At 40.2% G+C, this 27,972-nt stretch overlaps 1 protein-coding gene across 35 annotated transcripts in view; it reads right to left on the reverse strand.

The window, feature by feature from the left end:
* nrxn3a (neurexin 3a) overlaps positions 1-27,972 on the reverse strand; it is a 254,250-nt gene that overhangs the window by 16,265 nt on the left and 210,013 nt on the right. For 14 of the 35 annotated variants that reach the window (XM_035533159.1, XM_035533161.1, XM_035533160.1 and 11 more), the window contains 2 exons: positions 16,266-16,353; positions 4,460-6,887 (listed from right to left, as the gene is read on the reverse strand). In XM_035533159.1, coding sequence (XP_035389052.1) covers positions 5,962-6,887; positions 16,266-16,353 — 1,014 coding nt within the window. In that variant the 3' untranslated portion in view covers positions 4,460-5,961. The other 21 variants (XM_035533168.1, XM_035533167.1, XM_035533165.1 and 18 more) reach the window with 12 other exon arrangements.

A 27,972-nucleotide genomic window follows, 5' to 3' on the forward strand; every position in this document is an offset into this window, starting at 1 on the left:
TAAATATTTCTTAGAGGTATATCAGGGGTGTCTTTTGCTTAAGGTTAACAATAAACTATACTGACCATGACATAGTTGTTTTCACTTTCTAATGAGTGATTGCATAGTTTTAAGTGAAGGAGAGTGGATTTCTAGGGAGTCTACTGTAGAGAACCTAACGCCAGAAGACTGCTGAGATTAATGTTCTTACACTGCCAGTGTGCCCCTACTTCAAATTATTACTGTTTTTAAAAAGTTAAATTAAAACAAAGCAGACAAATGGTAAATTAAAACAAAACAGACAAAACAAACAATCAATCAAGCAAACAAACAAACAAACAAACAAACAAACAACCGCTGCACATTTACTATGGTGAATTAGTTCTGGTGTGTCAGCTGTCAAGCTTTGAGTTATGGGGAGTTGTATTGATGAGGTCAGTGCTGTCAAAACATTTCTCACATGATCTATTACACCTTCTGTTCTGACTCCTCTCTCTCTCTCTCTCTGTCTCTCTGTCTGTCTGTCTGTCTGTCTGTCTGTCTGAATACTAGGAACTGCAATAGGGAAACCCCAATTCTTCACTGTTCATCATATAACCCTACAGCAGTCAGGGACAGTTCCTCCTCCTGGGTACTGGTAGTTTGTCTGCTCTCCTGAAGAAGATCTTTAGAACTGTGGAACTTCCACAGATTTCTAATGAAATCACAGCTTCAGTCAGACTGTCTCTGGAGCCACATAGACCACAGATGGAATGATACCGCTATGCGGTTTTATTTGGGAAAGATCATATTTTAGAAGCCAGTGTATCCATCTATTTCTCGGGTACTTTGAAGTGAACATTAATTTATGCAGGACTGATGCAGTTCAATAACGGCATGGGCCATGTGTTCTCTTTGGCTGAGAACAGTGGCTCTAACTTGAAATACACTACAGTAAGCAAGGAATATGTGGAAAGTGTAAGGAACCGTGGAACTGCATAAGCTGGCAACTTTGATCAATTTCTGAGTACCAGTGACTGCAATACATTTAACAAGAGGTAGCTGAGGCTAAACCTGTAGTAAAAAATAATTGCATCTGCAACAGAAGCTGTTAAATAATTGCAGCATCACAAGACTATAGTAGGTCAAATCTGGCAATTTATACATTTATAAAGGTCTCTCTTAGCAAATCGGAACTAGTTATTAACCATTTTTCCTTATAGAGACTTTGAATTACTGTACACACAGAGAATGCAAGCTGAGCACCACTTCCACAAACACTTAAGCTGAGGGGAGTAAGGCCTGTGCACTCACTATTAATGAATCTATAATGAATTGAAATTAATATTTCATTCAACCTGAAAGAAAGATTTAAATGATTCCATAAAGATTTGCAGCAGTGTTGCATATTGCATTGCTTGAGCAAAGATATTAGGCCTCATGACCTTGGGTACTGAAAGCCATTGTTCTGCACTTCCATGGGAGGTTGTGATGCCAGACGAATAGAAAGTTTTACAGAACACATATCAGCAGGGAGAGAGCGAAGAGGTGTGGGGGGCTTTGAAACATAACACCATGTAACATCACCTGTTCTACCCATAGGGCTGTGTAACATGATCAAAATAAATAAATAAGGTAACTTTTGTGTCCTTTTGACAAATCAAAACGAAAGTGTGGGGAGATAAAAAATTACTAATCATTTGTCATCCAAGTCCCATTTTATGGGTGGATGCACTGTCATGCATAATCCTGATAAATTAGTTTCAAAGAAGACTTGAGAGAGAGCTCCTGAATCACTAACAGGATCTTACTTCAGTGTTACATTTTAAACATAATCCTTTCATGAGCGTAAAAAAAAAAAAAGCAGAAAACACAACCTATATATGTTAAGGCTATGTCAAATAGATAAGTAAAACAAATCTTAGAAAAAGTAATATTAGAAAAGTATATATCCAGAATATTTACTTATATTAATCAAAGTACTTTGAGAATCGATCATCAAATGCACCTAAAACCCACACGATGTGGTTAAAAGTACTTTTAATGGCTCCCTATTTGTGACTAGTAACAGCTGATAACCTGATAAAAAAAGCAACCTTAAAAAGCCCTGATTTCAAACGGGAAGCACTTGTGAAGAGAGTGATGTCCACACGAAGACTCATGGCCTTACAAAGGCTGCCAAGAGAAGCTGTGGAGAAGCACACGTAGAAATGCATGTGTTTGAGTTTTGCCATTTTTCTTAACTTCAGGCATTTTACAATTATGAAATCAAACTGTACACACCACAACTTATTCATAAACACTTGTTTATTAGAAACACCTTGTCAATGTACAATGGCTCTAGCCCATTTCTAGCCATGTACACTAGCAATTCTCTATCTCTACTTCAATAGTCAGTGACCATAGGACTGTCAACTTCGTATTTTTGAATAGCAGACCACTCTTAACCCAACACACTGGCATGTGTAAAATCCCCAGCATCTACAGTATCTGTTAGATACACTCACACCACAATCACACCAGCTCCCTACAAAGCGACTATAATGTCAGTGTTACTGCTGGGTTTGCAATAGCATGCCAACCAAATAATATCCGTGCAGCAGTGATATGGTGGTCAGAACAGGGTAGCTATTAGTACCCATAAAATGAACTCATAAGATCTGCTCCTCTAATAGATTGAGACTAGGCCCCAGGTAGGTGTTTCTAATAAACTACATTCTAATGGTAAACTAACACTGAATTCAAGTTGCTCGCATATGCAGACAGCAGAATTAAAGTGTGCATTGTGAAAGTGGATTAGCTACGGCCTACACTGGCGTGCAGGATGCAGGATATAGTCTTCTATAGGTCTGCCATAATGAATCCTCCCAATCACTAGGACTCATCTGGAAGTTGTTGAGGGATTATTGAATTTTAAGCCTTTGCTGAATTTTAATTAACTTTCTCATTGCCAGAAGAAGAGTTGCTTTCGTCAAGGCGGGTCAATAAACCAGCCACCCATGTAATAGGATGTTCATTTTGAAAATTGTACCGTTTACATTTTGCTTTTATTCTGAGGATGGTCTGTGGGCCTGTCTGTGGTGTTGGGGAACAGAGTGAACATTGTGCATAGTGTAAATCTGTGCAAAAGAGTGAAAGTGAGCTCAGTTCCCCAGCAGGTTGTACAGATTCACGTTTGACTTGAATTCCGATTGCTGTGGTGGAGCAGATTTGAAAGATCAATGTTATCCTCCAGATACTAAGACAATGAAAACATTCTGCGCTGTGAAGCAAAGAAAAACATTTTTAGAAATATACTGACAAAGCGAGACTGGCACACACACAAAGATCGACAATTAAAAAAATGTAACAGACACATACTGATATGAAACTGGAAATATGGACATAGAAACATCAATACAATTTTTTTTTTTTTTGTAAAATGTAGACAAAGTAAACATTTTCAGTGCTAGCATTTCATGCATTTCTTATCTTAAGAGACTAATAGGGCAAAGAATCTGAAGTAAAAAGGCCTGTTATTAAGCCCAAGGCATATAAGCAGAAAAAATAAATATAAAGAAAAGTTAGTTTTGAACTCTTACAGAAGTGCATACTTTTCTTCATTGACTAACACTAGTTTAATGTTTTTCACATGGGAATGATTCTTAGAAAAAAACAAACACTTAATTCATACCTAGAACGCATATTATTATACAGTATTTTGAAATACTGAAATCCTAAGTACTGAGCCTTGAAAAACACTGAGACTGAATAGATTTTAATTCCATGGCCTGTGTTAGCGGTATATGAATATTCACTCTAATATTTTAGAGTGGCATGACCATGACCAGTCATGACATGACTCTGATCCACCCAATGACATGGCTAATGAAAACAAAATGGCTGTTCTGAATAATATGTTTAGAATGAACTTAAGATGGATTTAGATGTTTTAATGCAGCATATAACGAGTAAAATATTTCAAGCTGACCTTGGTCAATAAAAACGTTTAATGTAAGAGAAAATTAGAGGATATACCTCATATACGTGGAGCTGCCAAGCCGCATAATATAATCTAATATGATGCTAACCTGAAGGGAAACAGGGTACTTATGGCCATCATAAAGAATTATGGAACAACCAAAAGTAACGTTGTAGTAAAGATGTGTGTGTGTGTGTGTGTGTGTGTGTGTGTGTGTGTGTGTGTGTGTGTGTGTGTGTGTGTGTGTGTGTGTGTGTGTTAAAAATAGGTATATGGCAAAGTTTCCACATAATATTTAATCTCAAACATGAAAAAGACAAAATGGGGAAAATGAATAAATCTAATGAAAGTTCAACTAAGAAATATACTGGTTGGTTTCCTGTGTTCCAGGCAACCTACATTAAGACAGCATGGTAAAAATCACACTTAAAGTAAATGGTGTGAAGTGGGTGACTGCATCCATGCGACTCTGCTTTTACTGTCACATATTCTGTTGATTCTTTTAGAAATAAAAACAAACCGATAACAAGGAAGCCTTAGTACAATTAAGAAGTGTGTTTTGTATTTGATTGACAGCGTCAAGTAGTCAAATATCCATGCGAATTAGAAACATCTGCGAGAAAGATTAGACATCTAATCTAACAATGTTCTCTGTTTTTCATTACAAAATATGTGTATATTTTCAGCACTTCAAAGTCTCTCTTCACGTTAGTCAACAATGTCTGATTTTCTTCATGAAGCACATGGATAAATCAAAAGATCTCTCTGTACAATAGAATTACTAAAAAAAATTACAACTTAGGTTTGTATGTACATTATCTACCTAAAAAGTACAACTGCTAGAATGTAATAAAATATGTAAACAAATTTGTTGTTTGACACAGTTGACTGTGACAACAGATAAGAATTCACACTTTTCACGTTAGATTTATTTCCGTATAGACATCTGTAACAGCATTATAGTAGAGTGCCAGTGTGCACTAGACAGCTTTATAAAAAAGAGAAGAGGAAATGGAGCGACATACATTATGATCGAAAATAGATCAAACCAGCACTGGCCGCAAAGAAAAACGGAGGGGACAATTTCCACTGTTGCCACTTTGAAGGGAAAAGAAGGTGTTTCTGATGACTGACCTGGCCTGGCAGATCTGCTCAAGCTCGGCTGAGGATCATACGTTGTAGGGTGAGATGGCATGCATTACAATCAGTCGCTTTTACCGAGACAAGAACAGTGGACCACTTCTCTCAATTCACAAATCGTTAATGTCACAGTTGGTTGTAGAATTAAAGTAATTTGGTCAACTTTAAATAACAGTGCTGCAAAGAGCTTTAGTGAGCTGTCCTTAACAGTTTCACTCACTCGATTTCATTTACTACATAGTTTTTTTTTTCTTTTGCAGAGAGCAAAAAAAAAAAAGACACCACATATAATGTATAAACAATACAAATTTTCATATATATATATTTTTTTGGCAGGAGTCCTTCTTTCTTGTTTGTACAATAAATATTTATTTTTCTGTCCCACTCTCATAATATGCCAACACTACATGTCGCTTACATGCTTGAAATGGCCGAAATAATTTTCTCCTCTTTTTACAAGTTAAAAAAATCATAAAGAAAGAAAAAAGATACGCCAAGGATCACATACCTCTAAAAGTCACTTAGGATAATGACGTAGCTGTGAAGTATTCTACACTGATAACGTCTGCGACCAGATTGAAGAATAAGGTCACTAATGTTGATATTTTACCTTCTTGGTATGCTTACACTAGTAAGTGTGCTTTATATTACAGTTCACGTGAGTGGTCAGCGGCTCAGCTGTGTGCCAGATTCAGCTTCATTTCCAGACACACACACACACACACACACACACAGACACACACTCACTCACTCTCTCTCTCGCTCTCTCTCTCTCTCTCTCTCTCTCTCTCGCTCTCTCTCTCTCTCTCTCTCTCTCGCTCTCTCTCGGGGCAGCTCCCGACACGGCCAGTGTTTTACAGTGTCTCTGTCCATCTCGTAGCTTTCTCTGTGCAACACTTTGCTCACACGTAATATTCCTTGTCCTTGTTCTTCTGTTTTTTGCTGCTGCTTTTCGCACCGTGCTGCTTGTCCTTCATGACTGCGCCATTGCTCTGCGCTGAGTTGGTTATGTAATTGCGACTCTCGTCTACTTGGTACGATCCCTCGTCCCTGTTTCTGTACTTATACATGGCATACAGGAGAATAAGGATGCATAAAGCAGCTGCAGCAACTATCCCGACGACCATTCCTGTGGTGCTGCTAGATTCACGGACCACCTCCGAGACCCCCGGAACCCGCCTGACGCCTGGCTCCGTGGGAATTGCTGTGGGTACATTACGGAACATGGGGGAGGTTATTAGCGGGTTCTTCGCCTTCGTGTTGTCTACCTCATAGGACGTGGGCAATGGAAGCAAGACTATGTCGGGCTGGGGCTTAAACTCGCGGTTATTCATTTTGCCTGCAGGCCGTTTGGGTGGCATTTCGGGTGTGGACGAAGTGGTGGAGCGGCTCAGCTTGGGGGATAAAGGCAGGGTAGTAGTCCTACCATATTCGGAGGGTTTGTTAGGTCTAAAGTCCTTGGCTTCCCACTTAGGCGCGTGAGCCTTGTAGCCACCTTCAAAGGCCGACGTAGACAAGGTCTTATCTGTTACCAAGGAGAAGGTGGTGTAAAAATCTTCATCATCAGTAGGGGGCAGGTTAGAGTCATATGCTTCCCCAGAGCCATACCCAGATATCACCAAGCCATCATCATCACAATCATCGCTGCCTTGGTCCGACAAGCAAGGTACCCCCGCCTCAGTGGCCATGGACCGGGACTCTTTGGTGGTATCAGTAATGGTAGGGGGGGGGCGGAGGGTTGGGGAAAACAGAATGGAGGGTGTACGGGTAGCTACAGGAGGGAGATCTAAGGGATCCTCTACAAGTACTGGGATAACTAATTCACCTCCTAGGATTAAAAAAAAGAATAACAGGACACCATGTTAGAGAGCATGTTCCTTCACTGTAAATGTAACACAGAAGACCAAAGACTCTAACTAATATATTTAAAATGAAAAAAAGGACCAGATAGTCAATGCTAAGCAACATAAATGCTTCTTAGAAAAGAAGGAAACTAAAAGCAAACTGATAAAAAGAGTATAAAGCATTTACCAAGCTACATCAAAAGGCCTCAAGAGGTCTTAAGGGATGAGCATAATAAGTTCATAATAATTGTGGCATCTGGTTTTAAATGACACTCTAGTCCCCGAGGGCCAGAGTCCAGCGCAGTTTGATGTTTGAGGACGGAACTCACCAAACTGGAGCCCGGCCCTCTGGGAGCAGAGTTAGACACACCTGCTGTATGCAGAATTCGTGTGTGTCCATTTGGCCGTGGTACATCTTGGCCGCAAAAGGAAAACTGTGTTAAAAGTACAAAACATCTCCCAGCACACACAGAGAAGCGCTGTGTTTGGGGAAGCATTTATGAAATACTACCGCAGCTTGATGCAATCTGTGTGAGGAAGGATCGGCCTCCTCGGCTATGTCTAACCTCGTGCCTTTTGAATGCCTTTATACTGAAACCAAAATGGCAGGATCTGCTTTAGCACTGAAATGACAGCTGAATAACCCCAGAGCCAACTGATGCCCGCGTCTAGCCTCAGACTGGCAACACAGACCAGTCTGAGATGAACATGCATCAGCGTTATATTTATATTTATGTATTATTCCTACGATGTCACGATAGTCTAATATTTGATCTGTTATAATGGTTTGCTTTCTTTGCATACAAGATGTTAAAAATATTCTTCCAATACCAAAAATCAAATGACTGTGGAAAGCAATCATTTGAGCTAGTTGGAAAAAAATAAAGCATGCTGTTTGTAGATATTGAATGTTTGCAGACAAAAATAAAAAAAACAAACAAAAATCAATAAATTGTTGTAAAATTAATTAACATGAATCTATACTCATGGCAGTACAGTTATAGCAAACGGGACGGATTAGCTGCCTCCAGCATGGTGATTTTTACATATTGATATTATTAGCGGTTCCTAAACTCTGCTGTCAAATCCACACAATCAAGTGGGAGAAACCCCAAGACCAGTAAAGACATCTTAGATATGGGAAGTCCCTTCAAATGCAGCACAGTTCAATACACTGAAGGTGTTGGTATAAGAAAGGAGTACAGAATATGAGATATATGGCCACAAATAAAGACTAAAGTTCTAAAGTTCCCTTTGGAAACTCTGGCTGATAGATATTCCGGCTGTCATTGCAGCTGACAGAAAACCCATGCCATTTAGGTTTGCATTTTTGTACTATAAAAACAAACAAACGAACGAACAATGAAAAATCAACAAATAAACTTAAACGACAGCCTAAAGGTAGCCTCATAATACAAAAACAAACTCAACGAAACCAAGGCAATTATCAAAAGAAACAAAACGACTATTTATTGCAAATATTACCATATCACAAGCACAAATCTAAATCAATAAACAAATTACTGAACAAACAATAATTTCATTATTTTAAGTGGCTTTCAAAAACATAACACCATGTACATAACATAATTACTTCAAGGAAAGTAAGCATACCAGATTTTTGTTAACTTACATCAACAAATTGCCCGCATGATTTTGGCATGAAGAAAAAAAATGCACAAAAGAAAGTTGTGTAAGAATGTCCTTGGACAGTTATTTTTTTCTTGTGAAAAGAAAATTACTAGCCACTGTATTTCTTGTTAAATATATTCTTCAGACATGAGTATACAGGGAGGAAACGACACATACATCCACACCACATAACATGGAAAATAAACTTCACCATTATTCTGTTTTGATTTTTTTCTTTGTTAAATAATCCAGTTTTCATACAAAAACTGTACATATTTGAGCCTTCGATCTATCATTTTCAATAAATATCTACATCCTAGTAATTAAACTTTTTGCTTAGCTTGATTTACACTTAAAGTCTGCATGAATGAATGACTGTACATATTTTACCATAACTAGAGGGGGTGAGGGGGCGGGACCTATGAGCATACTACATAGGAGATGACAATGATGGGGGTGATTGTGTAAGTCGGTTGCCATGTCCATGGAAAGGCAGTACGAAGCGGTCGGGCGGCATTAGAGCTTTTGGCTGTAAGGAAGGGATGGGGATATACAAACAATGAGCATATACATGCCCATCTACGAGAAAAGAACAGAACTCTAACACTGACGATCTGACAACCCCTAAACTGCAACTTCTTCGCCATGCAGGTTTGGAACTGTTCGTTTAAAGGTCAATCGTTTATCAAGAGCTCTGTCGAAATAAATCAAAAATAATAACAAGAGAACATCAAGATCTGGAACATTTTCACCGATAATTGTATGTGCTTTCAGGATCTAAAAATCTTACGCAATAGCATTCAATTTCTTTCTTCATTATAAAAAAGAAAAGAAAAAGTCAAGAGCATTTAAACAGTCATATTAAAAGGTTTATCAGTGTATTACTTTGAGCACATAAAACATTCGCTGAAGTAGTTCCAAATCTAAAAAAGGAAGACTGGAAATCAAAAACATACTCTCAAATTAATTTTGTGATTTGGTGTTTACATCTACTTTAATTTAGTATTGCTAATTTTGAACCAACCCAAAAATTCAGCTATTCAAAAATGATAACCAAAAAAAAGGGAAAAAAGAAAGGAAAAAAAAATCAGTTTGAATGTGTATAAACAAAGGAAAAAAATCCCAGAGACGAAAGAACAAAGCAATTTGAACTTTCACACACTACAACCAGATGCACAAACTATAAACAGACACAGTCAAGAGGGGCAGCTGACTGACAACTGCCACCTCTGTCATGTGATCCAAAGACAAATATATCTGTTATTGTTAGTCTTAAACATGTATACAGGCGTGCAGTCTGGATGTACGTCAAAGAGAGAAGAAAATTGGCTGAAAATGGGTTAATTTTTTACTGCAAGATGTTGTCGATGCATGCTTAAAGTAAGTTGCATTTAGGGAGAGTAGACAAACAACACAGCAAGCCGGGTTCAGGGAAGACGTCGAAGGCTCAGAGAGGTCACAGAGAGGTCACAGGTCAGAGGAGCCGTTTAACCAAGGCCTGCAGGTTACAAAGGTGTGGCAGCAGAGGACACACTCTTTTGCCCTGTTATTGAAGTTCAAATAAGTTGAGTTCATTTAACATCTTTTCCTAATCTTAAGTATTTTCATTCTGAATGAAATGTTCAAACCCAATTTGATTGGGGAAGAGACAGCGATGGTCCTTGACAACCTCAGACTTTGGTTCAAAAGCTGTTCAGTGCTCATTTAGGAATTCCATAAGAGGACAGAGGACTCTAAACATCAGGACCTATAGTTTTGCGGCATAATTTTTCTTGTGAGTCATTAAAATTAAGCAGCTAATGAAATAATGAATGTCATGTGACTAATTAGTGCCAAAATGTTAATGCTGGTGGGATTGCTAGAGGTTTATTTGGAGGGGTGTCTTTCACAACACACAGCCACATACACATACTAGTGCTACAGTAAAAAAGAAAGGATTCCTCTACAGCCTGGGTGATCACAGATGCAGTGATACAATCTGGTTTCTCAACGTACACTGAATAAGTCCTACTTTTGTGGCTGGCCACATACAAAGCTGGTAGTAATCTAGCAGATGTGTGCATGCTGCCCCACAAAAGCTCCTTCAAATATGTTCCATTTCAGAGAATCAGTTTGCCTTGACTACAGTTGTGTGGTCCAAAAAAACAAACAAAAAAACCTATTAGAGTAAACCCAGGTCAGTACCGTGATATCTGCCTAATTACATGAATGTTTCAACATGTCACTGCAGAATCTGTTATCTATATGCTGCATAGTGTATGTGTCAAAGCACTGTTTTCATCCTCACTGCTTTACAACCTCATCATCATCATCACCATCACCTTCATCATCTTCTTGACCATATCCCAGCATCCACAGTCTTTTCTGGAGTAGTCTTTTGTGGCTCAGAGAAAATAGTGCTAGTCAGACTTCCTTTCAAGAAAACCAAGTAGAGTTTCTCTTCAATTGCCTTAGGCTTCATAATATTGTAGCCTTCATATATAATGTTACATGTAATTGAATGAGAGAAAACAAATCTTTAAAAAATTAAAAAAAAAAACTATCAAGAAAAAAATGTCAAGTGGACAGATTTGGTGCAGTTGTGAGTTATACTGTAGTGAACCTGATGTTTTCTTCAAACAACTCTAACATTACTGATGAGCACTTTAAAGGTATAATAAATACATTTTCAATAAAGCCTGAGAACTCTGAAGCAAAATGAGTGCTTTGCTACACAGCACATTCACACTTATGGCACTTAGCTGAGGCTTTTATCCAAAGCGACTTACGTAAGGACTGAGCACAACTTGAGCAACCGAGGGTTAAGGGCCTTGCTCAGGGTACCAACAGCGGAGGGGCTTGAAGCAGCAACCTTCCAATTACAAGTCAAGTATCTTAACCACTGAGCTTTAGGCCAGCTCTAAACCTAAACGTGTTGCTTCTTTAATGCAGGGGAGGCGTATCTCTGCACTGTATTTTGTTTGTTGTTGCAATATAAGGGTGCAATTAAGATAAACCACCACTGCTGATCAGCTACCTGCTAGCATACAGTGCCTCCAGTGTGGGATGCAGCCAAATTACAAGACATCTTCAATCCCTTGCATTGCTCCCTTTCTCATGCCGTTGTGGTGGTATTTTCACTTCGTGTGTTTTTCATGCCAAATAGCTTTTTTACTTTGAAAGCTGTATAATCAGCATGGGACACAAACAAACTAAACTTACTTCAAAGAGCATAGCTACTTCTCCTTCTCTATAGGGAACTGTCACGTGGAAGCCCACATCAGTCACATCAGTCAAACTCAGAAACAATGTGAGTGGGAGACTTCAGGTTAGGAGTTTATCAAATCATGCCATCTGGTGTTCAAAGTAAGGAAAGGTGATTGTTTTCCTAAACAGTGCCACTAATCCTTCAGACACCACCAGAGAGAATGAATCTAAAATTCTGAATACAAGTAATAAAATAATGTCTTTATGTGAAGACTCTGATATAAGGTCTTTGTGTGAAGAACATTTGTGATGATACCATTTATTATTATTATTATTATTATTATTATTATTAGTATTAGTATTATTATTGTTGTTGTTGTTGTTGTTGCTGTTATTATTTATACTATGTGAAACTGAATACCTAAATATTTTCCTTTGGATTGGACGTCATGCTCTCAAGCAGTGTGTTCTTAAGAGGATCCGAGTGTGCAGTGACTCAGCTGCAGGGTACTACTCCAAACACAGAGCAGTGAAAATCACACACCACTTCTACACTGAATACAGCACTGTACTGAACTTCCCTTCTATTTTATACTAGCCTGAATGGTTTTAACCTTTTGAATTCCAGCTTTTATTGAACCTACTGGGGCAGGTTATCACATTAAACTGATATTTGATGTAACTATAAAACATTATCACACTCATATACATGGATTATCATATATACACAAAGTAGAGACAGGACGAATGTTTTCTCTAGAATAAAATGGAAACGTGTGTGTGTGGGGGGGTGCAGATATGATTTTGGTGAAAAAATAAGCAGCTCTGACACATATACTGCTCGCTAAAACGTCTGCTTGTCATTTCTCTAATACATTTTTAGTGGCTGGAGTATATAATGCCTATATCCGATCTCAGTGTCCGAGCTCTGTGTGGTAGGCTACAAAGGCATAATATTAATTCTTACTAAATAAAAGAAAAACAGAGCTTGATTGCACATCTAATTAAAAGTGTAATCAAACTCTGTCCATTTGCAAAATAATTCTGAACTGAAACACGATTATACAATGTGCAGAATGTTTTAATTAAAATCTAATTTAAAGGCACTGGTTGTTTTTCTCTTCTTGTGGATGAAAGGTTTATGGCCCCATGTGCCCCAATGATCTTACTAACTAGTCTGTTTAAAGTATTCCAGTCTTAAAAGGTATTTTTAGAAAGGAAATGTTTATTACTGTGAAATGGCATCTAAATTTGATCTAAATTTGAAAGTTTTTTATCTTACTTAATTTTTCCCATTATCTTTAACTGTATAGCATGTGGTTTACAAGCAGCTAATTAAGAGGGTGAAATGTATGCTAGATGAATTATGTAACAATTAAATTCTTACTATTTTGAGAGCATTGCCTCAAATATAAGCACTTTTAAAAGAATCTTTGTATTTAAAAAAAACTAGTATTTCTCTATCGGCACTACTTTCCCCAAAGACCCCTCCAAATAAGACTGAAATATGTAGATTATTGCCAAAGATCCCATATGTAAAAGGTTTTTATGATGACAAAATCTATTTACCTCAACCTTTTTGCAGTGAAACTTATTTAATAGGCTTAAGGGATATATGTTAGTGTTGGGTAATTTGGTTGATGAATAACCTTGGCGAGAGTTTCACTGTTGACAATGTTCAACCAGATCATACCCCATATGATCAGAAAGGAAATGGGAAGAATTCTAAATGGATCATTATACACCATTTTGGCCATACAAGTGCATCGGTCAGTTAGATAAGTAACACTCTGGGCACTTGCTGTATCTTTTTTGAAGAAGATTTAAATTTATCCAATTAAAAAGATATCAAGATATATCCACTAGAAATACAATCCACTAGAAAACATGAAACATTCAGCAGGCTTCCAAAAGAAGAAAATGGCTTTTGTAGTTAATCTCTAATTGACTAATCCCACTTTGGAAGCTTTATTACAAATGCAGATAAATGGATTAACATGGTAAGGGAAAGCTCTGTGTTTGCGAATATTAAACAATGTGACATGAACATCTCAGAAATCAATATAAGTCCTCTTATGGAATTCCTGAGGGGGGAGAAGAAATCCAACAATTTTACAAACAGAGAACAGAATCACATGACAACACTTCCACACACAGACGAGTGTACAGACACAAGCACAGCTCCTGGGAGAGAAAGTGCAGTAGCGGTCTTGCAACCGCAACCTCAGGAATGATGCTAAACTGAAACTGGCTCAGACAGAAAGCAATCTGTTAGGTCTGAACACGGGGTTTATGTGTGGAGCAACCAAAATGGCGTCATGCACTACACGATGAGAGTGAGAGAGAGAGAGAGAGTGAGAGAGAGAGAGAGTGAGAGAGAGAGAGAGAGAGAGTGAGAGAGAGAGTGAGAGAGAGTGAGAGAGAGAGAGAGAGAGAGAGAGAGAGAGAGAGAGAGAGAGAGAGAGAGAGAGAGAGAGAGAGAAATGGCTCTAGCTGAAAAGTTATCGGACATGCCATAAATGACTGCTTGTGAGTATATGAATTTGAGAAAAACAGACATTTTTTTGTGGCAATAAAAGTCTTTTTTATGCCATCTGCATTCAGAAATGACTTCATATGCAGAACGGCTCTAAAAGATAATAAGGTAGAGGAAAAAGTCTGGGCTGGCTGTTATTAATCATTATTTTAACACAACTTTATTAAGTGTACACTCAAGGACCAAACAAATAGATTTGATGGCAAGAAAAGATTTTGTTGCCAGTTGTTTGCTGAGTTAATCAGAGATGGGAATGTTGGAGGGAAAGCCGATGGTACAAGTGCTCAGGATAATGGAGGAGGGGGAACAGAAATCATACTTAACACCAAAAAACATCATGCGGCACAAGATGATGCGCGGCAACAGGAATGTTGGGTTGGTTGTTTTTTTTGTTTTTTTTTTGGATAGCTGGACAAATGGATGAGGACACCATCTAAAAATAATCAAAAAAGTAACTCAAGACCACAGTCAAGCTGGAACTCAAAGGAGCACAAGAAACAGCCAGACATGCTCTACAGAAAACTGTCTTGAGTATGACAACAGACCCTGGAAGAGCAGGGTCATATGCAGCTGTCAACATTAACTGATGGGTTAGAATGGCATGAATTTCTGTGTAAACGTGATTGGATGATTGGGGCCCTGCCAGTGTCTTTCTTTATGAGTACATAAAGATATATATCAAGAAGTACCAGTACTTCCACCAACTCACAACTATCTTAGGACTGAAATTTGAAAGAAATTGGGATTGACAATAGAAGACAAATAGCTCTTGGCATCTAGGAAGTAAACCAAGCTTTTTTCGAACTGTCTGTCTCATCCATGTAAAATATTTATTACACCCATTTTATAGGTCAAAGAACCAATACTGTGGGGCATATGTTTAAGATAAAAGAGAACTTCCTCCTTGCAGTGGTGATTTATTAGGGTGTTTCAAATTAAAGAGCTGAGAACTCCAGGGCCTCATTTCTTTAAAATGCTGAGTCATACACTGTAGTTTTAAATTACAATTTGCCTTAACATATGACCATTACTATAAAGATGATGCTCAGCTCCAGCATATCAATGTGATTTGCACAGTAGTTGGTGAATATGGATTCACATAAACTTCAGCTTGAAAAATAATAGTAGTTTGGCAAAAGGTGGCTCAGACATTTTTTTTACATCAAGAAGACAGACAATATTACAAAATTATAATTTTATCAAAAAGGCAACTCCCAACTTCTTTCAAAACACAATTTTAAATCAATATGAATTTAAGTCTGAGTTATATGTTTATATTTGGATTGGGGAAAAATTAATAGCAGAATAACTTGTTCACACTAAATAAAATCATACAGTAAAACAAAAAGCAAACCAATATAAAACAAAACAAAAACTGGTACACAGAAATTCGATGATATCTGTTCTCTATTAAAATGATTAACTTAAGCCTCAAAGAATGAGGGAACCAAAATAAGTCAATACTTCCATCACAATTAATCTTCTACATATCACACTAGAACTTGGCTGAAAGTAAATTTCAAGAGACATCTCAAAATGTATCATGTACCAAAATGCAATCCAGTGTCACATGGCAGAAACCCTCTGAATATGATACATTTTGAAGCATCAATGCAGAGAACATGTCACATACTAATTTTGTACTCATGCCCTCTCAAGGAGCGGGGGGTGGGGGGTGGGGGGTGGGGGGGGAGAAGACAAAATTAGCGGTGAATGTGACCATGTTAACCACTTCGGAAAACCCCATGGGCAAGTGTAGCTCATAACTGGTGTAGTTTAAGGGGAAAGTACTCTGTGATCAGCTCATGCCTTCACTTCTGAGTGGAATTGGTCAGCATTAGAATGAAACTTCTGTCTTGAATAACTGCTTGTGTCTGCATGCTTGGCTTTGGTTGGGTACACAGAAAGTTACACTTTATCTATCCATGGGGGTGGCGATGCTTTGAGGATCTAACCCTCTGTTGCAAATGAAAGACCAGCACATAGGAGCAAGCAGAATTAAACTGACCTAGCCCACCTGTGCGCTCGAGGTTACACTCCTCCAGGTCTTCGTCATCACTGGAGCACTCCGCTGATGAGACAATGTCATCCGTGTTCTTTAGTTCACCCGCCATGCAAAGCAGACATGAGATAGAAAAGGGGAAAGAAAAATCAACGTAGTTGTTATTTACAATGACAGCAGCGTGTGGACATATCAAGAGATCCAGTTGTTGTGGGCCACAACGGATTTTCAAATCAGAATCAGAATCTTTTATTCTTCAAGTATGAGGCGATTTCTCTTGGTGCGGGTGTCTATATAAAATTAAGTATAGTAAAATAAAATAGAGAATGATATACTATATATAAATTATTTGTACTATATATAATTTGGAAATACAAATATATATATTATACACACACACACACACACACACACACACACACACACACTATACATACAATATATATACACAAATACAAGTATACAAACAATGGCAAGTAAAAGTGAACTAACAGTGCAAATGAAGATGCAGTTTCAGCTCATGATTAAATCAGTCACCGTGTAACTGCAAGTGTAATGTCCTTTAACAAATGACAACTGACGTAGCTGCCCTACTAGCTGAAGCTGATGTTCTGAGCTGGTGTTCATCTGGGTGGGGGTGGAGAGGGTTGGGGTACTCAGAGGGCGAACTTTTATTTTGAAAGACCCCGATCACTTTTGGGAGTCCACCTCCATCTTACCCCTCCAGTGGTTTGCATGGATTTTCATTACTGTACATCACTGCTGTTGAGAGCAGAGGTCTGAATGCAGTCACAGATGATCTGCGTGTCTGCATCGCCTCCGGTTCTGATTTATCCCTCCCATTCTCCCAGGCTCACACCAGCCCGTGCAGGGAGATCGTTTTTCACACCTTGCATTTGGCATGTCTTTATTAGACGCAGATTAGAATGCAGGATAAAATAAGCACTGTCATGGACCAAGTTTATGAAATTATAAATAACACAAGGGGTAATGGAGAGTACTCTCATCTGTGAAAGCACAGATCTATAAATATGATTGCGTTTGACGGGCTAATAAAGCACGCCCCTCCTCCCAGCTCCATGTCCCTATGTGCTTGGCGGACTTGGCGTAGGAAGAGAGATTTTCTCCCACTTTGGCGTAAGAAAGAAAAGGAAAGGTTGCACCATAAAATGCAATTCAAATGCACATCAGCGAGGCTGCAGACAGGGTGGCTCACCACGCCAGAGCACTGTGGAATATCGCTCTGAGTAAATATCAAATTATTCATTGAATTTAGATTTAGTGTGGTAAACGACTCATCTTGCGGCTGAAAGAGGGAAAGATCACAGATGCAAAAGGCAATGAGAAAAGTAATTGACTGATTCCAGAGAAAATTCGAAACGATCTTGGGTTTCCCCCGCTGCAAGATAGAAGAGCGTTAAACGGCATAAGCGAATAAGAGCCTGGCCCGTGATTGCTATTCGCGGCCAAATGCCGCAGACGCAGACTTCCTTGCATGCGCATGCCTGTAAATACTTCACGGGGTAACCAAGCCTGCTTGCAAATCAATGCTGCACGCACAAATTCGCACCTCCTGAAGCTGCATCCAGCAGCTGGCAGAGCAGAGCACCTCTCCTGTGTCTGGTCTTCAAGGACCATGTAGCATGGTGAGTGTTGCGCTGGCAGAGAATCCAGCAGCGCAGTACAGAGCTGCTGTATGTATTGTGCCAGTATGTAATCACTTATTGATACTTCTGTCGGCAGGGGGAAAATAGCCTTAACCTGCAGTTTAATAATGTCAGTGTATGTGTCTACAATGAATGTCGGCAGAACATTCATGTCGGCAGAAGGGCCTAATCGCGTCATTCCCTTAAACCTGACCTGACAGTGATGGGAACTTAATATTGAACTCCCGCAAGATTAGCGTTTTTTTCATATGCTTCCTCAGGCCGTGAGAGGGTAATGCTTCATGCTGTCCGACAGATAAGCAAATCCGCCTAAATCCTTTCAATGTATTTTCAGTCTTGAGGAAACTATGCATTATTTGAAGCACAAATGATTTTCATCCCTATATCAAGATTCTTCCGTTTAATGATTGTTCTCAGTGTTTCTTGATAACGTTGGCTAGGACGATCTTAGTGACTCTTGGTATCCCTACATCAATTGGTCCACTCCTGAGTGCGAATATAGAGAATCTATATAGCGTTTATTCAATCAGCCTGTGTTGTCTGAGGTGGGTCTCCTTTGGCATGCAGAACCTGAGTAGATTCACATCTGCCATCAGTACCGAGCTGGGAACAGACTAATTCTGATGAGAACTGACTTGTGCCGATTGGACCACTGGCTTGGCAAGGTACACACACACACGTTGGAAACTGATGACACCTTCTTCTTGGGAATCTCATATTCCCCACACAGAACGGGACCTGGTCTATAGCCTGAGTTTTAAGAATTGTCAGTGGTCCCGCTCAGCAAGGAGCTTGCACTGCTTGCTCTGGTTTACCTGCTTGCATTTTACCTGAAAGTCAGAGTTTAGTGAGCATTGTTGCTCATCTGTTACAGTCTGTCCCAATGGTAGGACTGCTCAGCTAAAAAAAAAAGCAAAAAAAGCGCATAATATTATAAATGCATCCAAAATCAACAATGTGGACACAGTGAATTCATTCACTTCCTAAGCAGGCAATAAGGCATAGAGAAGCTGCTAACTCTGCAATCCAGATCCTTTGAAGGCCAGACACTGCAATCCCTCTGAGATAAGCTCATTGACGCTGTCATCAAGGAGGCAGCATTAAAACTGACCACGTTGCTAAAAAAATGTGAAATCCCTGAATTATCCTGAACTTATTTTGTGCTCAGAGATGGGTCACGGCTGTGCTCGGGGTAACTGGCCGAGGCAATGAATGTGAAAGCAGAAGAAAAGTGGGGAGGGCCACCTGAAAGGAAAGGATGCATTCATCAGGCTGTGGCCATGAATCATCGCACGTAGGAAACACCTCCGCCGTGGATGCCGACGCCAAGGTGCAGGGTGGTTGTAGCTTGGCCGACATCAGACAGCAGCCCTGCCTTCCGCCTGCCCTCCGCAAATCCCCCCCAGCGGGCAGAGCCCGTGCGTCGCATCTCATGTGCTTCCGGCCGTCCCTCGGAGCTCTTCGGAGGGGCGGGGTTTAGGCTAAATCGCTTTCGCGGATGGGCATGTTTAGGATTCGGCTCCCTGTCTCGGGCCCCTATCCTGCCCAGGCAGATCTGCTTAATCAATGCAGGATATTTACCGTGGCTCTGCTGAGAGATAACTGACAGGCCAACTGAGTGGTGCCCAGAAATATCAGCATCATTCTGGGCACAGGTTGCAGGAGAGAGGATGGTGGGGAGGGCTGGAGAAGAAGAGGGGAAGAATCTCAATCAGAGGGTTTTTAACCACTCTGGCAACACTCTGCAGTCACATATAAGAGACAGGTAGGAGTGTGGACGGAGGTAGGGGGTAAGGGAGGGTGAAAGCCTTCTGCATGATATTTACTCAACTACCTTATTATATCTAAAAATGCTCAGAGGTCAAACTTATGTATAACTGCGCAGATGTAGCCGTATAAGTCTCAAAAAGTCGTTTTTCTCATATACTTCACAAGCGCTACACTCTGCCGACCTTGAACGTGTAGCAAAAATCAAGCCCTTTGCACGCGTTCCCCAACTACGGCCAAGAAATGGAACAGAATCTTGTCATAGGGCAATGCGTAGACAATGATCCAAGTCAGAAATATTGGACATTGGTTATTTATCCTGCTATACCAACAAGCCCCGTTGTTAAGCGACTTCCCCTCTTGTTTCTACCATGGTTACACAAACGGCACTCACAACCTGTAGAAGGCGTTTTGTTCTCTGGACAAAGCCTGACGTTCAAACAAACTACAAACTTCTTTTGTCCTACAAATTTCGTCCATTAAATAACAACAACAAATCAATATCAATTTAAGGCTGTTTAACCTAGTAGCCAATAAAATATTTTAAAAAATGATAGTAAGTGTCAAACATTAGGCATCAAACATATGTGAAATACTGCCGCATTAATCTTTATTCCTCAAAGGGCTATGCTATGTACTGAATGACAGGAACAATTGTGTGTGCAGTAAGTTGTTCTGCAAACATGCGACTTGTGACCTTGAGACCTCAAAATCAGGCGTTTCTATTGAGTGTTTCCTTTCCGATTGGTTTGTCTCGCTAAGTAATTTAATTGAGGTCAGGGAGCACCTTTTGTGCAATGTGAAGCATTTAAACTAAAATTACTGCTATATGAACACGCATGAAGTCTTAAATCCATTAACATGGAAAGTCTATTATTGGGCTGACAACATCAATACTAAACCTGCTATTTAACTTGTCTGCAAATTAGAAAAAGAAAATTCTGGAAAATCTGAACTTTTTCCATGTCCAACAAATGATAAAAAACAAACAAACAAAAAAAACATTTGTATTTGTATTTGTATTTATGTTTGACCAGCATATGAAGGAAGCCCTTTAGAATCAGTCCTCATAAACTCCTGTCTCAATATGCCTTTAAATATCATGTTATACTATGACAGCAGAAAGTGCTTGCAGATTTAAATGCCCTGTGTGAAAATAATAATAATTGTAAAATTTATTTTCAAATGTTTGAAAACAGTCAATGTTTTTTTAAATGGAGTAACAAATATTTACAAATGACACGATTGAGCAGAGCTCAGCTCGAAAGCGCAGTATAATATATCAGCTTGCTCTTAGCAAAAGTCCCCATGATGTACATCACATAGATATAGCACCCAGAATGTGATTTACAGTGAAGACAATGCTTGGATCATTCATTTCACAGCAGCCTCCACTCCTAATCGATTATACAGCACCAAGGAAAGTGCTGACAGTGGAGTAATCTGGAAGATTTAAGAAGTTCCCTGTGTCATGTTTTTATGCCCCACCTGATTTAAGGTGTCGAGACAGTCAATGTGTCTGAAGATGTATAGATTAACTGTGAATCACATAGGACAGAGGTTAAAAACACTGACATCTTCAGTGACGTAATATTTAACTTCTTCCTGGGTGAGGTGTTGACCATGTCTCGTAAAAAGTCACTGCAGTATTAGCTAAGGTAAGTTCCTAATGTACACTGCTGCATCTTAAACCCAGTTCTTGTAATTGCCTGCAGAAATTAATAATGTTCCGTAATAACAAACCTCCGTCACATTCACAGATAATTGATAATTGAAATGGCTGCGCGCGCGCGCACACACACACACACACACACACACACACACACACAGCCCTAGTCAAAAGGTGGCACACCTGATTACATGTTTGTTTTGCATAATTTTAAAGACATTTTAATATAAAGGCTTATGCTTAAATTTAAGTAAAATAGCGAAGGTTGATGCTATGTATGAATTTATTTCCAATCAATCCATTCCATTAGTTTTTTATTGCCCCCAATAACAAGTAATTTCTCTAGTTCTGTGTTTCCAACCCAATTTATTGGACCATGTCTACATTAACTGTGTAGACTATACAGCCATAACACATAACCATCTAACACATAACCGTGTAGGATATATAGCCGAAACAATTAGCCATGTAGGATATACAGCCATAGCAGACAATCGTGTAGGATATACAGCCATAACGCATAACCGTGTAGGATATACAGACGTAACGCATAACCGTGTAGGATATACAGCAAATAGCCATGTAGGATATACAGCCATAGCAGACAACCGTGTAGGATATACAGTCGTAATGCATAATCGTGTAGGATATACAGCCATAACGCATAACCGTGTAGGATATACAGACGTAACGCATAACCGTGTAGGATATACAGCAAATAGCCATGTAGGGTATACAGCCATAGCAGACAACCGTGTAGGATATACAGCCGTAATGCATAACCGTGTAGGATATACAGCTGTAACAGATAACCGTGTAGGATATACAGGCGTAACGCATAACTGTGTAGGATATACAGCTGTAACAGATAACTGTGTAGGATATACAGCCGTAACGCATAACCGTGTAGGATATACAGCTGTAACAGATAACCATGTAAGATATACAGCCATAACAGACAACTGTGTAGGATATACAGCCGTAACGCATAACCATGTAGGATATACAGCCGAAAAGCATAACTGTGTAGGATATACAGCCGTAACTGAAGACCCATCTATTTGCAAAATATTTAAAGGACAACTGACACTGCTCCCACATTGACTGACTAATTTAGTACTTATTGTAGGGTATTGTTTATGTTGTTTAACAAACTCTAGCACTTATTGTTAATAGCAGTTATCATTGTTTAAGTATCAGCATTCAGCATTCATCCCTGTATTCTACAGTATTCTAGTTCATTGGTATGTTTGATTCTAACCTACTGTACTGTACTTGGATATATTCTATGACTAAATGACAAAGCACTTTTGTAAGTCGCTCTGGATAAGAGTGTCTGATAAATGCCGTAAATGTAAATGTAACACATAACCGTGTAGGATATACAACCGTAACACATAACCGTGTCGGATATACAGCTGTAACACATAACCGTGTAGGATATACAGCCGTAACACTTAACCGTATAGGCTACACAAGCTTGGGGTGAAGGGGGCCTCACATCATCTGATAGAAATCTGATAATAAAAACTAACACACGAGTCATTTTTTGGCATTTACTTCACCTGTATTCACACCCTCTCTCAAGGTAGAGAGAGCACTCAAATATCCGCTTTGTTTACTCTAAGGCTCTAAATTTTGTTTAGCATTCCATCAGAATGCTAACAATATGTATGAAATGACAACACCTAATAGGAAACTTGAGAGTGGAGCTCACGAACAAAAACTGCAGCAAGTGATACAAACATCAACTAATGACATAAAATATTAAAACTCCTCAATTAACCATTTATGTCAGTCAACTGTCATTTTTAGCAATCAGTTGCTAGGCTTTAGTCCTGTTCAGACTGTGGGCGTGTGCCTTCTGCGTATTCGTTTTCCTGTTGCATCAGAATTAGTTTACTAAATTACTATTTTATTACTCCATACTAGCCTATTCATTATGTTGTCACTATTTTCATACTACGCGTATAACAGCTTTATTTTAAGGGGGCCCCAATGTTTTCACAGCCTGGGGCCACACAAGGGCTTAATCGGGCCCTGTATGGGACCCACCAGATATTCCACGTTTCCTGGTTCCCAACTCCTAAGCCAGTAGGAGCACTGTTACTGTAAGTGAGGACAGAGTCAAAATGGTGACTGCCCGGGAGACAAGCTTAAGATCCCTTAAGAGGGTTATGATGGTGGCTCAGAGGATGGCAAGAGTATGAAAAGCTATAATCATGGCAAAGGATGGCCGTATGAAGAATTGTACATTACAATTATGTGATTTTTTTTAATATTTGTTGCTCACTGCATAATTCCTGATTACTATTGGCCTAAAATAGGGAGATATATTGGATATGCACTACCCACCTATCTAATTAGAGACTTTAGCAAAATTCAAGGCTTATAAAACATACCAAAAATAATAATAATAAAAAAAAAACAACAGAAATTCTTTTTCAGAACTTGGAGTTGTACAGCGAGAGACTAGCTCAACTGTTGCCCCGGCACAATAAAAGTTAACCATCATCTAGCCATGCATAAATAAGTGAATATGTTTGTGTTTATGTGTGTGTCTGTGTGCCCAAGAGAAGGAATTATTGTAGATTAGAATCTGGATGATGTGTTTGCTGCTGTTTGGGGTAAATCTGCATTGTCTAGCCTGCTAGTTTTCTCCTGAGGACTAGTGAAGTGTGGCTCTCTCTCCTCGTTCCACTTCATCATCCTTCTTTTTTTCTTACAGCTGCTAAAAACGTGAATGAAGTGTGTATGTGAAGATATGATTCAGCCTTTTGAAAAGTGTCATCTTTCTCAATGTCACCAAATCAATGCCAGTGATTCACAAACTGGATGAAGACCAACACTAGTTTTAGAGCCCCAGGAAAGTTTAACAGACAAAAGTAAAAACTCTTATAAGACTTTGAAAGGAACCAATTGATGATTTTTAAAAAATCTAGTCTAGAGCAGGACCAGCACTGGCGGAACTGTGTTATTCTTAAAAACAAGGTTTGATGACTGTCTGCATTCAGACAATTATATTACATCAAATATGTAGAGCACAAAAATAATACTGAAACCTCAAAATGTAGTTCTGCGTCAACGTGACTCAAAATGATGAAGCAGGTTGCATATATGCACATTTTGGTTGATAAAAAAGAAAAGCATGGAATGTTGAACTGAAAAATTTGCCTTTCAGTTCGACAACATTCCACTGGTGGTCTGCTGGAATGCAGACTTGTTTTTGATGGTTCGTGTTTGCGTCTACATCAACATTTTCTTGGACCTTACAAAAGGCGGCAGAGGAACGAAAGAAATGGACTTCGCCATCATGTCCTCATTCACGGAATGGTAAAAAAAAAAAAAAGGTTCAGAAATGTGTCACTTTATATCAAATCCAAGTCCAACGTGGCTGCATGTTGAACGACTTTAAAGTAATGAGTCCCTACCTCATCGGAGACATGACGACATCTCCACTAATTACGATTTCAGTCAGCCGTGTAATTAAGACAAATGTTCTTGCTGCCGTCTCTGGGATCATGTCAAGTGTTTTTACATAGCATCAAAACTGGAGAGGGGCAAACTTGGAGTGGCTCTCTTCTGGAGATCAGCATCTCACCTCTTTCCCTCCAGCAGGATTGATTGATGCTATCACCGCCATCTCTACTTTGAATGTGCGGCTTGTCTTACATGCCGAATCAATAACATGGGAGATTTGTTTCATAAAGACTGGGTGTGTTTCTGTCTGGCCATCTTTGTGACCTGTCATCTGGGCTCATGGGGCACTTCCCAGCAACCACGCGTGATGATGGTGGTGTGTTTGCCCAGCAGCCACACGTGATGGTGGTGTGTTTGCCCAGCAGCCACACGTGATGGTGGTGGTGTGTTTGCCCAGCAACCACGCGTGATGGTGGTGGTGTGTTTGCCCAGCAGCCACACGTGATGGTGGTGGTGTGTTTGCCCAGCAACCACGCGTGATGATGGTGGTGTGTTTGCCCAGCAACCACGCGTGATGGTGGTGTGTTTGCCCAGCAGCCACACGTGATGGTGGTGGTGTGTTTGCCCAGCAACCACGCGTGATGGTGGTGGTGTGTTTGCCCAGCAGCCACGCGTGATGGTGGTGTGTTTCTCCAGCAACCACGCGTGATGGTGGTGTGTTTGCCCAGCAACCACGCGTGATGGTGGTGTGTTTGCCCAGCAACCACGCGTGATGGTGGTGTGTTTCCCCAGCAACCACGCGTGATGGTGGTGTGTTTGCCCAGCAGCCACGCGTGATGGTGGTGGTGTGTTTGACAAGCCCGTTCTCAGCAGACTTCTTCTCTTTGCCTGTAGACCTTCGTAAGGTGATGGGTTCATGCAGTTAAACAAAACCAGTGACTGAGACTGAACCCCAGCTGGCAATTTGAAAGGAAACGTTCATATGTGTCTGTGAAGTTCATGGAAGCTTACAGTTTGAATATTTATTGTCATTGATTTCGAGGACACGCCATGAAATTTACTGGCCTGGAAGTGCGCTCCAAAGCAGCTCAGTGCTGGACACTGAGTGGTGTGTGGGTGTGGGATATGGGGCTAGGGGTCTTTCAGTTAAATAAATCACCCTTATCACTATGCTGTTTAGCTGTGCCTCATTTAGGGGCTATATTACAGAAGTGGTAGTAACTGAGCTCAGGTGCTGTAGCTCAAAGGGACAAAACAATCTAGAGACCATGTCCAGATATGGAGCTACATATCTTCGCAAGAGCCCATTGACTACTACCTGCTCTGACCAAAAAGGCCTGTGGCAAAAGCAAGGAGCACACTGTTCCTTTCCTTATATTTAACGTACAGTAGTTGTGTGCTTCACGCCAAAACCTAATTGCTACCAGTCGCTGCACGGACTTTCAAATGGCCACCATTCGTCTTCCTCTTTGAAAGGAAATAGTTCTGGGCCTTGATCTTTAATCATCCTCCTGGTCAGAAGTGCAAGGTCACCGGGGATTTCGTGAATAGCGGTCAGCCAGAGCGCTCCCCTATTGTGACCCGGCTAAAATTAGAAAGCAATGAACATCTTGCCTCAATTACAGATTCAAATCTGAAGTGCTGTCTTTCTTTGTTGTGCAGGTGTTTAATACAAGCCAAGGCCAGGAGAGGGCTGGGAAGATAAGACGGCACTTGGGGGGTGGGGTTGAGGAAGTGAGGTGAGCTGGGGTGTCAACAGCGGCTGACTCCAGAGAAAGAGAAGAAATGGAGGCCGTGGAGGAGGACGTGCCCATTACTGACACACCAGGTCTAGGCACCACGCGCCACTGCTCAGCCTGCCTCCATTACACACATGCACGCCTCGATATCAGCAGGTGCGGGATCTCACCTCTTCACCGCGGGCAGGTGGGATTTCCAGAGCATTATACATGCGGAGGGAAATCCTGACACGAGATATACCTGCACGCAAAGCTGACTTAAATGCCTCTCCTGGGACCTCATCTGTCACAGCATGAGTCAGATTCCACAGTGAGTAAAGTGCGAACAGGAGCCATGGGCTCCTCCACCAGCATACTGTACATGAGTGACTCGTGGCGCTAGGATCCTACACTGTAAGGGACCGAGCCACTGTGCGTACGCCACTCAGTGTGAGGAGGAAACTGTGTGTCCACAGTTCTGGCAGCACAACGCAGCACGCTGAATCTTCTATAATGAAAAATGGACAGCAGCCCGTGCTGCTGAGTAGCTGCACCTGTAGCTGCGTGTGCATTCGTTTACCCCGCTCTGCTGTTATCTTGGAGAAAGGTGGCACAGAATGTTCCTTCAGTGAAGAAGCAACAGTGGAGGAGCGATCATTCAGAATTCCAAGTCGGTATCATTCGCATGTGCCGTTTATAACTGTCAGATAACCATGTTGACCGTAAGCATTTCAGCAAAATATCTAAATGTACAGAGACGTTTGCATTTTCATTGCAATAGTTCAGTGACACTGGTCCTGTGCAAACTACGAAACTCATCATCATCATTATCATTAGTAACTTTTGTAATTATTATTATTTTTAAATGAATTAATTATTTTAAACTCCACACCGACCTTGACGATGAACTCTAAATAAATGAGCAACGTGGAACTCACTCCATATTTCAGTATACTGGTGGGACTTGGAGATTTGATGCGCTCCATCTACCCACAGTGCTTCATGATACGGCTCCACTATCCCGGCCCTTTTTTAGCTGCAGAAGCCACACATTTCAATAACTCGGGAGTGGCGTCTCTTAAGGTTAGCGGTGTCTGCTCGTTCTTAATATCCCTCCTCCCATGTGGGTTGTCAGCACCTTCTGAAACATATCAGTCCTTTGCACCATGGCTGCTTTTTGCTGTGTCCTGCCTCCATATAATTGGATTCTAAACACAACTCTGGAGAAATATTAGTCTTTATTGTGACAGTGCACTAACTCCTTATGCTGACGACCCCCCCCGTGTCTCTGAGGGTTGCACTGTTCACCCGTGAGCTGTTGGCTCAGAACCTGGGAAAAAGTACATGGATTCCTCACGAGTGTGCTTGCAGCAACATGCACACTATGTTCTGGCGGGCTCTTCCAAATTCCCATAATCTGCCAAGTCGTTATTTGGTATTTTAGATATTTCTATTTTATGTTTAATTTGAAT

Source organism: Electrophorus electricus, chromosome 13 (assembly GCF_013358815.1).
Source record: "Electrophorus electricus isolate fEleEle1 chromosome 13, fEleEle1.pri, whole genome shotgun sequence".
NCBI lineage: Eukaryota > Metazoa > Chordata > Actinopteri > Gymnotiformes > Gymnotidae > Electrophorus > Electrophorus electricus.